Genomic DNA, 12,578 nt, shown 5'->3' on the forward strand with positions numbered 1-12,578 from the left:
ACAAATCTTGTACCTAAGTTATAATTATAAATTATATTATAATCTCAATAAAAAATAAATAAAATTGGTCGCTTCAATCCACGACTGTTTGTGGGACCCTGCTGTGTGCAATTGGCTGCCGCATTCCGCCCACAAATATACAGTCAATTCACTTTACAGTATATTCTGAGAAGCGCTTTGAGACGTCTAGAAGACGTGAAAAGTGCTATATCAAATGCAAGGATTATTATTAAGATATGAAGCAGGCTGGTGTTTGTTGAGCAGGTGAGCAACCAAGGCAGAACAAAGGTTGGGACAAGATTTGGAAGTGAGAATGGATAATCGATTGAACTTTGTTTGAATGCTCTATTTGTACTCGCATCTAGTAGTATAACCTTAGCATAAAATTACAAAGAAAAGTAACCAAATCACTGAAGGAAAAAGCAAATTGTGGAATATAGTACAAGTTTCCATTGTCAAGGCAGAAGTTTTGAAAAACATTATACATGATGCAGCACTCCAGAGTGCATACATTTATTTCAACTTTTTAAAATAATTTTGGCAAATTTATTGACTTATAAATTTCTTAGTTATCTTGGCACAGTTCATAAACACAAAAAGTCAACAACAGCAAGTAATCAGTTGTTATACCACCTGATGGTCTGCGTGTAAATTCTAACAATCCCGTTAGCCTTTTTGGATGATGGTCCTCACAGAGAATGTGGGGGACACTACCTCTAGTTTTGTTTATTGGTGTACTGATGTCCAGAGGTCTGAAGCATCTTTTTGAATTATTTTGTGAACTTTCATTTAATTTGTGATTTTTTTCACGTAAAAACACTGTAGGGAGAGGAAGCAGTGAGATGGAGTTAACCTGTTTCCATGTATCAACATCGTTAACATTAACAAGCTAATGTTTTAAAAAAAAGTTTCTCCTGGTTATCCTGGCCACAAATCGTCCAAATAAACTTGGTCTTTCACTTCATGCCTGTTTGTGAGACATTGTTGTGTGCAAATTGGGTGTCAGGTTATCTACAAACATACAATCACTACACTTTACATTGATTCCTATGAAGTGTTTTGAGGCATCCTGTTGACATGAAAGGCACTATGTAAAATGCAAGGATTTTTATTATAAAGATGACTGGTTCACTTTGTTGAATGAATTTGTTTTATTTGTGATCAATTATGACTTCTAATTTTTCTATTATCTTTTACATATTCCACTGGATGACCCTTACGCTACTCCATCTTGGTTGGACTATTCTCTTGTGGATCTGCTTCATTGATCTCTGAAATGCTGGATTATTGGGCTATACAGCTGTAAGTATATCAAGGTGGCAACTGCGCTTCCGAATGTACATCCTCTTTGGTCTTTCCTCCATGGGGAAAATGGTTCGGCTTCTTGGCACTTCCTCATAGCGTGGCTGACATCAAAGCATCTGTCATTTGGGGTATTTCTACCTCGCATCCGTGCCATGACCCGCTCTGCCTTCCCCTACCTGAACAACATTGCCCAGTTCCTCCACTGCCTCACCCCTCAGGCCGGCGAAACCCTCATCCATGCAGTCACCACAACTAGGCTCGAGTACACCAACTCCCTGCTTGTCGGCCTTTCCTACTCTGGCTCCCCATTCTCCAGCGGATAGAGTTTAAAATCCTCGCCTTCAAGACTCTCCACGGCCTTGCCCCTCCCAACCTGTCTGCTCCCTCTGCTCAGCAGACTCTGGCCTGCTCCACGTTCCCTGCCTAGTTCGCCCCACCATTGGCGGTCGGGCCTGCTGCCCTCACCCTATACAACTCCATCCCACATTTCCTTTGTCTCGCTCCCTCCCTTGTCTCCTTAAAGGCGCATATCAATACCCTCCTCTTCGACCGAGCCTTTGCCTGCCCTTCACCCTCCCCAATCCCGACCCCCAGCTCAGATCCACATTCCTGACTGTTCAGCGCCTTGGGGTGTCCTCCCGATGTGAAAGTCGCTATACATATGTAATTTTGTAATATGAGTTCAAAGAAGTGTTAATTGTTCAGATATAGTAAAACATAAATTTGTTTTTTTTTAACAGCAACAAAAGAATCTTGAAGGATATGTGGGATTTGCAAATCTCCCCAATCAAGTGTACAGAAAGTCTGTGAAGAGGGGGTTCGAATTCACATTGATGGTTGTAGGTAAGAATTCAGAATGTAATGAATTCAGTAATTGCTAGTTGTTTTTGCTTAATTTGATACCTCTGCTGCTTTAAGGAATAATGGCAATGTTTGGCCAGCAGCTATTTTTAAATTGTATGTTCTGTGTCTCATAATGACTCATCCTATGGTAAACAAAATTTTAACTCAAGAAAAAAATGGCAGGCCAGCAAATGTTTATAATGCCTTGTTTTGAGATAAAGTAGTAATATACTGTGCAGCTATTAAATCAGTAATCTATTATGTAATGCAGTGAAGCTAACTAATTCCTGATAATACAAAGATTATTTTGGAAGCCTGTAGTAAAGTCAGAAATTTAAGGGAATTTCATATTGCATCAATGCACAGTTAGACATTGCATCAATTTATCACCTCCTCCACCATGAAATTGAATGAATTATGCATGAATTTCACTATGAACGTTGAATTGTTCCGTTGAATTGAGGAGTCCTGTAGCTCAGTGGTTAGAGCACTCGCCTCGCAAGTGAGAGACATGGGTTCGTTTCCCAGCAGGTGAAACCATGGGCAAGTTTCCTTACTCTACACACCTGATAATAATCCCTCAAGAAAAAAAACAATAATACAATTGGTTGCTTCAATCCACAACTGTTTGTGGGACACTGCTGTGTGCAATTGGCTGCCGCGTTTCGCCCACAAATATACAGTCAATTCACTTTACTGTGTATTCTGTGAAGCGCTTTGGACGTCTAGAAGATGTGAAAAGTGCTATATCAAATGAAAGGATTGTTATTTATATTGTTAATTGTACAGATGCGACTTGCTGATCATTTATTTTTCTGTCAACTTGAGTCCCACTGTGTGTCTTGTACCACATATTGGCTGTTGACTTATCTAAACTAATACAATACAGTGGCCTTTGTTTTGTTGGAACATGAACAATGAGGGGAAAAGAAGAATTATTTGTGATGGTTCTCTATTGTGCATTCATTGGCAGTGGCGGTATTCAGTGCCAAACTGGATTGGCTATTGTGCCCTGTGTTGAATTGTAGGTGTAAGTATAGCTCAGCTGGTAGCACTCTTGCCTTTGGGTCACAAGGTTATGGGTTCAAGCTGCACATCGAGACTTGAGCTAATAGTCTGGACTGATACTGGTGGTCTGGAACATTGCATTGATGTGGGTACTATTCTCTGATGAGTAGTTAAACCGAGGTTCTGTCCACCTGTTGAGGTGGGCATTAAAGGTCTCTTGACACTATTTGAAAACAGGAATTGCTCTCAGGGTAACAATAAATTGATCATTCATTGCTGTGTGCAAAATGGGTTCAATGGTTGGCTACTTGACAATAATTGATATAAATGTATTCTAGAAAATTATTAAGCAACAATTTCAAATGTATCTGTTCTAACCCAAATATTAAAATTGTTACAATTCTTAAAATGTTTAAATGGCTACTGTTATTGGTGTATATGTTTGTGGTTGGTGTTCAATTTAGGAATTCACTGCAAAGAAGCAATCAATGTTTACATCAATGCAGTATAATAAACTACTTGGTAGTAATTATAAGACTGACTTAATTAGGGTTTGAATGATTTCCTAAATCATGGCAAAGCTTATGTAAATCATGAAATTATGTAGTGTGTGATGATCTACTTGCATATACAACATCTTAATTGATTAAATATAGATGGATACTTAACACGCATTTGGGCAGCAAATGAAAGCTCCCATCATTGTGTTAGCAGGAGTGCTGTTGGAGCAATGCTGACATTGAACAACTGTAAAGAACCTGAAAAAAAATTAAGAGGCTGAAACTGATCCAGCATTATTATAATGACCTATTGTGTGATATTTCTATTGCGGAGTTTGGGAGAGGCAGATCAAGTTGAAGGATTTGATTTCCAGCATTGACCTTCAGATTGATCTGCTTCAGTTTTCACATACAGTAATGATTTCCTTCTAAAAATAGATATAAACCTACTGGATCTATATCTTTATGTTTGGCGTAATGTTAAATATTAGCTGTTTAGTGACTTGCATAACTGGATACAAAACTATTGTGATTGAATTAGTATTTCTCTTTGTAACTTACATTACATATCAAGCAAGCACTGATGCCAGGAAAATATTACTCATTTGTATTTTTAAAAAGCCATTAATAACATTTAAAGATTTGCTCCAATATGTACACTTTTATTAGGCAGCCCAGTATATAATACACGAAGTTGTGAAAATGTGATCAACTTACAATAATAATAATCCTTGCATTTGATATAACGCCTTTTACGTCAGGAGGATGTCTCAAAGCGCTTCACAGGATTTACTACAGTATATTGTGTGTATTGTAAGTGAAGGCCATGGAGTGAATGACAAATTGTATCTGGGGGATTGTTGGCCAGGCCACCAGAAGAAAACTCCTCTTTTTGAATAGTGCATGGGAACGATGATGTCCACCTCAACAGACAGATGGTATCTCAGTTTAATATCTCATCCAAGGCAAGATTTGTACCAGCTGAGCTAAACGTGTAGCTACCATTCAACAACGTGCACAATAGCCAATCTAACCTTTAATGTTAAAAGCTATATCTACAGCTAACAGATCAAAGCGTGGCTAAGGTTGTTTGGATTTTATAAACTTTTCATGTTTATACATTTCAGAAATAATTGTCTGATTCAAAAATATCCTAAGGTAATGATTTAATCATTAGTCTCATGTTCTATACTCTCTGTATCAAGCGCCCCGGGACCCTACCCTGTGTGGATGGTACTACATAAATGCAAGTTGTTGTATCGTCAGCTAATAAACTAGATCGTCATGATTGGACTTCTGGCAGTTTGAAATAGACGGTATAAATTCAATTATTTTCCCTGTTTATATTTGATAGGTTCTTGACTATAAAGCACAGTTATATATTAGGGAAGGATTTTAAGTTATGAATGAAACTGAAGGCAGAATAATATGGGGTGCAAATAGAAGGAATAATGGGGATTTGAAAGCTCTTCATTTGAAAGCTATTGAAGCGATGGAGGTTGATTTAATGAATTGGTTATTCATCTCTACTGTTTGTAAGACTGTTGGTCGAGATTAGCTGTTGTCACTACACTCATATCGTTTCGCCTACAAAATGCACAATCAATCCACTTTACAGTATATTCTGTGAAAATCGTTTGAGACTTCTCGAAGACGTAATAAGGCGCTATATCAAATGCAATAATTATTGTTATAATAATAATTATAAGATACACTTGGATGTTTAAGCACTCTGTGACGCCACCTTGCTTGAGGGTAAACAACAACTTGCATTTGTCCCCTGAAAAGTAAAAAATGCAAGTTGTTGTTCAGACAAGATGATGCACTTGATTTTTTAAATCTTACAGGAGGCAAATAAAATGCTCAAGGTGCATATTGTCTTGGGAGATCAGTGGACATTAATTCTTAGGTCAGCAGGGTGACTTGGTCTGGCTGCAGATATCTCTACAACTGTTTGTGGTTCAAATGATATAACTGATAGTTAGCCAATTGTAACAAACGAGAATGATTGGAATCCCTGTAAGGCAGCTTGTTGGGAGTTGAGATTTGACTACTTTAATTCTAGGCCTTTGGACTATTTTTTCTGCAGTGTTGCGGTTAAAGTACTCTTTTCAGGGGATAGGAAACCCTACTCTGGTTTTGTTTTCAGTGCACCAAACTTGACTGTTCTAATTCTAATACTAATTTGATATTATCCCTTTCACATTGGGTGGGCATCTCAAAATGCTTCACAAGTTTTACTGCAAATTGTAGCGACTGTGTACTTCATATTTCTTGGTGCCAATGTTAAATTCCAGATTTCTGTGCTGTTCTGAATGCACAGTTTGAAGCGAGGTTAGCCTAACTTTGCATCATGCCAATTCAACATAGAATTTGTTGCTGAACTTTTAATTTAATCTTTAAGAGAACAGTTGTAAGTAAAGTATTTCTTTCTCAATTATCATAAAATGTTTCTTTTGGCACTGGATCGTGTTCTTTGGGTGGGAAAGCTTCCTGCTTTCATTTTTCAGAAATCACACTTGAGATGTTAGACAATTTAAGTGGAGGAAAAACAAAGCTGGGGTAATTCCTGTTAAATGATGGCTACAAACCAGCTGCTGCGAGGTGGCTTATGGTATATATTTAAAAGTCCAATCTTTTAGGATTAATTAAAATTTAAGATTGATTAATTTAATCTTACTAAATTAAGATTTGCCAAACAATGCTTTTCAATGGCAAGCTATGTGGTTTTAGCTGTTTGAACTCCAGGAGTTCGCCAACTCACAATCTGGTGTCCCCAAGCCTTGGCTCTTGCCAACATACTCTCTGGATTTAGGTCATTGGGGTGCGGCCCTCCTGTGAGACCGTATCATTCCAATTCATGATGATTTCCATGTGTAGGTGGGATGCACATAACTCTTGTTTGGTTTGGATATTCTTAAGCAAGGTGATGGGTTTCTGCAGTTGTACCTGACTGACCAATACAAAATGAATTGGGATTCCTAGTTAAACCACTTGCTTTAGCCATTCTTCACTTTATCTGTTCTGTGCTGGCAAAGGCAACACTCTGGTTGCTGAATTAACTACCAATGCTCATGTTTATTTAAAAAAAAGATTTGGTCACTCAATCCACAACTGTTTGTGGGACACTGCTGTGCGCAATTGGCTGCTCCATTTTGCCCACAAATATACAGTCAATTCACTTAACAGTATATTCTGTGAAGCGCTTTGAGATGTCTATAAGACGTGAAAAGTGCTATATCAAATGCAAGGATTATTATTATTTGTTCATTACTATACTGGCAAAGAGTAAATTGGCAATAGATAAGCTGCAAGGATGTAATTTTCGTCGTCAGTGGAATATTTTCCAGGAGGTGGACTTTCACCAAGATTCCTTGAGATGCCAATTGGGTCTAATAGCCAGTTGTCAGCAGCTCCATGATCTCCCAATCCAAAACTACACTAGTAGTTGGATGCTGGCCACATGGTCTGGCACAAACAGTTGAGTATCTTATAAAGCAGCATATTGGTCAAAAAGAAACTGTACGACGTTTTTGTTCACTGATTATGACATTCAGATTAGAAACTGTTTCCTAGCAAATAATTTATATTGTATATAAACATATGATCCAATGTTTCTTAAGTAACAAAACAGAAATTATATGCCTTTAAATATCATAGGATTTTAGTTTTGATATTTTCATACTGACGTTTTTAAGTAGACAAAACGCTGACCTGTCAGGCTTGACTTATGGAGTACTTTCCATTTCCAATTCAGAATTCTGGATCTCTCACACAGGATACCGAGAAAAGTCCAGATCCTTCCCTGCTTTGAGGGGGAGGGATGTGGGAGGAAATTGGAGGGGAGTTGCCATATGGATGGTTGTGTGAGTCTGCTGGCTAAGGAACAAACATTCCATCCAGCACTTCCTTCATCTGTTGGATATTAATGGTCTGGGAAAAAAATGGGCGAGGAATTGTGCTAAACAGTAAAACAGCAAAAAGGAGGCTTGCATACATATTCAACCTGATCTGATAAGGAAGGGGGCATGAGGGAGATGAAAGGAGGAAAACGGACACAAGCGGGGGAGGAGAGAGGCATGAGTTGGAGGGGAATAGGAGGAGTGCAGGCTCATAAGTATACAGTGTAATACATAGTATTGGAGAATGGTCTGTTTCTGTGCTGTATATTGTATGCAATAGAATTGACGGTGAATAAGAAGAGACTTTCTTATGGTTGCAAAATCCAGAACACGAGGGCATAATCCAAAATTAGAGCTAGACCCCTAAGTGAAATCATAAGACTATTAACTCAAGAGTTGTAGGATTGTGGGATTCACTTCTTCAAAGGCCTGCTGATGTAGAGTTGGTAGAAATGTTTGAGGGAAATAGATAAATACTAGGCTAACAACAATGTGGAGAAAATGGTCATGAGCTGGGCCAATAGAAAGGTGAGGCACCTATTTTTCCGCAGAGCCCTCCCCAGGGCCACTCAGTTTTTGTTAAAGAAAGCATTACATATATATTTTTTGCAACAATCTGATATGTGCTATTTCTTCATGTTTAGTCTTTTATCATTAAAGTGAAGGTTAGGTTGGCAATAAAATGTACCTCAAAATTTATCAAATTTCCCCTCATTTTTGGCAAATATTTTCTATTGGCTCTGGTTATGAGTTACAGATGAGCCATGATCTCTACGTAACTAGTGGAGCAGGCTTGAATGGCTGATTGGCTACTTCTATTCCTATGTTTCTATAACTATTAATAAATAATGCTTTCTTGAATGGTACCCCCTTAGTCTAAGATTTCTGATTAAGTGACTAAACAGTTAATCTGATAAACTTTGAATGGATATATTAAATGAACTTGTAAAAATAAACAAATTTCAAGAAAACTTGATTGTATTGAGGCTGCCTTCATTTTATGTTCGGGAAAAGTAAACAACATGCAGATGGTGCTCTTGAGTGGAATAAACAGAATGGTGTTTTTTTGATGGTTATGTCCCTACCTCTTATAGTTTTAGCTGGGTAAACTCCAGTAGTATCCCATTGTACATTCTGGGTTCTCCAAGCCTTGGCTTTTGTCAACCTGCATCTAACACTTCGGAATTAGATAAGCAGGATGCATCCCTCCAAAGAAAGATTGCATATGCCATTCCAGATGTACAAAAAATTCCCTGCAATAGGTGTTGTATAGGTGGAATTCTTGTCTGTTTTGATGAGTCTTAAGCACGATGACGGATTTGCGTACATTTCAGACACACAGTTGACTTTTTAGGACAGTTGAATGGTTAAAGCTGCACCAGGCCACGAGTTCAGTAAGATTTCAGTAAATGACCGTTGTGGTTTTCATAACTGAAATTTCCTTTAAAGGAAATCGCCTTGGTGAATGCATCACTCAGTTGAGACGGTTTATTAGAGCTTCCTCTACTTATCTCAAAATGAAAAAGAGCTCACTCAAAAGTTTTAAAAACTTGCAAAATTTTTCTCTTATTTTGGACCTGCTTTACAGACTGTAATTGTGCAGAAATACTTGGAAGTTAAGAGAAGTTTTCAGTTTTCTTATCCAAATCCAGCATATCTGTTTCTTGCAGCGGATGCAAACAGTGGAGTTAGCTCAGGACAGAAAATCTGGAATTAGGAAAGCCTTTATTCTAAGTATTTGGAATATATAGGTGAATGTTTCTGAGTGTCCTGGAATAATACAATAAACGTTGCATTTAATGTAGCTTGTATAAATGGCACAAGTGAGTGGCAGAGGCTGGAGATGATTTTTGACCACGCTTAGTCACCTCCCAATTCACCTTTGCCATTGTGCCCAGATGTTAACCTATGTGAAGGGTGTGAGATAAGATGTTGTAAATATAGTAGTAATTTGTGAAGCACATTTCCACGAGCTTCAGGGCTTCATGGCAAAATACACCAAAATGGCTTACTTCTGGGTTTTCAAGCCGAAGTTGCTTCCTGATCTGATAACTTAACCTGCAACAAAATGAAGTGCCTTATTATGGGGTTTTATTGAAAAAAAAGTCCTCTTTAATATTATTTAAGCTGCATGGTCCTTTCATACTATTTGTTATTTGTAAACTTGTGATTTTTTCTGATTTTGTAAGTTGTATAACCATGTATAAATTAGCTACATGCAACTTTTAAAAATTATTTCCAAGGAAATTTGTAATCCCTCAGTTACTTGTACGTCTCACAGAATGTGATTTCACGCAAAGTTTTTAATTTCTATCTTAGACAAAGCCTGGAAGATGCTGCATCGTGTTTGGGGGAGGAGGCCTATAATTATTTTAAAGCTGTGGCTGTATATTGTGTATAGTTGAGAGGCAACTTAAATAATTATTTGGAATTCAAGACTTCAGTTAATATCCATTTTCAATGGAGTGGTTTCATATAGAGCATGTGTCAACAAACTCCATCCCTGAAATCTTGTCCTTAATTCCTGTTTATGTATACTTCATACATCTTTGAAATACTGGAGCCTTCAAAGCATTTCTGCTTCAGGATTTGATCTCAGGGTTGGTGGTGTAATACATCTAGTGTAAACTAAAGTGTAAAGTTCAAGGTATTTACATTAAGTTTTACAGCCTTCATTGCTCAAATTTGGTGCTCTTGTTTCTCAAATGAGTAGTAGTTGTGTAGCTAATAGGCTCGTACTTTCCTTTTTAATGTGCTGTAATTGAATGCTGAGGAGATCACTCAATGTTACATGCAGCCTGTGTTTGTATTTAAAAGTAGAAGCCAATTCTGACTTTTGGAGAACAAAACATTCTGTATCTGCTTGCACAAAACACAAGTCAAATGTAGGATATATTCTCCTAAGATAACAGTATAATTTTTTTATTTCCACACAAGCCAGACCTGTGAATAGCCAATTTAGTGCTGAATTACAGGCAAACTGTGGATTCATGCCAACAAAGAATTGGAGTAAGATTGACCAAACACAGTATTAAAAAAAAATGGATGTTGGATACATTCCAAAATTCAGACAAATGGCCCATTTTGTTAACTAGATTGCCTAACATCCAAATTGCCATGTATCTTTCAGCCTTTGGTCTGAGAGCCAGAAACATTCAACGGCCTATGGCATAAACCAGCAGCAAAGACTCCGCTGTCAAATCCTTTGTGTTCTGAAAGTTGGCTGTTGTCTTCATCCTGTAGCTCTTATTTCTCTCCCAGGCAGTAATTTTTATAGTTTTTCTGGCTTGCAACAGTGGTGGCCAATATGCAGTTTTAACAATTGAAAACTGGTGAGTTTGTGAAATGAATCTGCTGGCTGACAACTGTCCTGTAGTTTAAACAAAGTGACTATATTAATTGACGGGAGACAAATGCCTGAGCGAGAGATTCAAATTGAGATCATCTAGTGTTTTTGGTCCCAGAGGTGATGATATTCTGCACCACCTTCACTCAGTTCTAGAGTTAGAATAGCTTTTGAAAGCATTTATGGAAACTTAGAAATTAATAGTTTTAGAGAATGTCTTCTACTAGTAATTTATAGATGTCTATTACAATGGTAATTGAGCTTCAGTCATTGGCTAATTTTTCTATTGGAATAGAACTAATACAATAATTTCTTGCTGCCAGTGCTCCTTATCCTGTACTCAGTTGGTTCTTATGCAGGTTTCATAAAGTCACTGTATAAATCATTTAAATCAACAGTTTGCAGCTCACATGTCTAATTCACCAATTAATACTGTGCTATATGTTTTCACTGAAAGTTGTGAGTTGTCACTTCAAAGATATTCCTACATGTTGCATTCCATTGAGACCTTTGCAAATGTACTTGTACTGTATCCAATGGGTGTTGGCCAAATTTGTACTTGCTCCTTTATTTTTCCTTCTCAGCTGGCAGTAATAACGAGCATTTAAATTGGAGCAGTCTCTTGCTGCTTGAAGAATGAGGTGTGCACAACTGTGAGTTGCTTCAGGAAACCTCCAGCATGCTTAGGGGATAGTTGACTATGTGTGAGTGCGTACATTCATATTACACATTTTTAGAACTTATGATCACATTTCCCAAATTATAACCTTTTCAAATATTGAGCTTGAAGGAAGGAAATGAGAGGGCATTACTGGTCACTCCACATGGAAACTTTGGTGTGATAAAACTCTTTGCCTTTTGCATTACTTAGTATAGTTTTGAGTATTAATGGCCTGTACTGCTAAGAAACTTCCCCTCTGACGCAGATTAGTGAAAGCATATTCAGGACAGTCTAAATGCGAACAAGATACTAAATTGCTATTTCTATTGAGAAAGCTATTTATTTATCTGTGAATGTTTCCAACTTTCTCTTAGATTTTAATGATGCTTTGATCGCATTTTTGTAACTTTGCTTGCTCTTGTGAGCTTTACGTCACTGTACAAATATGTGACCCAGGTCTGTAGCTAAACATAGAAGAGATTACAATCTTTGGAGTTGTAGACCAATTTCAATTGTGCATTTATTTGCTTTTGGACAGTAAATTAAATGGGAAAATGGGATCTTCTCATCTGTTTGCTGTTAAAAACGGATCAGGAGTTGACATTGACAACTCTTAATCCATTTTCATCCTCTCTCTCTCCCTCCTCCCACCAATTCTTCAAGCACATACCAAACTTTGGCCTAAGAGAGCAGGCAGGGGACCTATTCCCAGGCCTTGGTGATACTGTTTTATATCCCGCTGGTTGTCTGCATGATGTCTATTGGCTTTTTTCTGTGGGGAAGCACTAAGTTTGTTCTCTGCCAAACCTTTTCTAATGGTTCAGCACGATCTGTATCTTGTGGGTTTGGATATAATACAGAGACGCTGCGGACATGCTGCATGCAAAAGTGCTGGTGCACTTCCGGCACTGACTAGCCCGATTCCTGCGCCTGACATGTAGGCATAGAAGTCTTTGAAGTTCGTGGTATCCCAGCAACTGCTGGATGTGCTAATTGGCTGCATTAACCCACTA

The 12,578-nt window shown here is 37.9% G+C and overlaps 1 protein-coding gene across 2 annotated transcripts in view; it reads left to right on the plus strand.

Annotated features, from left to right (window-relative positions):
• The window catches only part of sept7a (septin 7a), an 86,367-nt gene that overhangs the window by 9,952 nt on the left and 63,837 nt on the right, over positions 1 to 12,578 (plus strand). For both annotated transcript variants that reach the window (XM_042332494.1, XM_042332495.1), the window contains exon 3: positions 2,046 to 2,148. In XM_042332494.1, the coding sequence (XP_042188428.1) occupies positions 2,046 to 2,148 (103 nt within the window). The remainder of the gene's footprint in view (positions 1 to 2,045; positions 2,149 to 12,578) is intronic.

The sequence above is a fragment of the Callorhinchus milii genome, unplaced genomic scaffold, assembly GCF_018977255.1.
Source record: "Callorhinchus milii isolate IMCB2004 unplaced genomic scaffold, IMCB_Cmil_1.0 Scaffold2, whole genome shotgun sequence".
Classification (NCBI taxonomy): Eukaryota; Metazoa; Chordata; class Chondrichthyes; order Chimaeriformes; family Callorhinchidae; genus Callorhinchus; species Callorhinchus milii.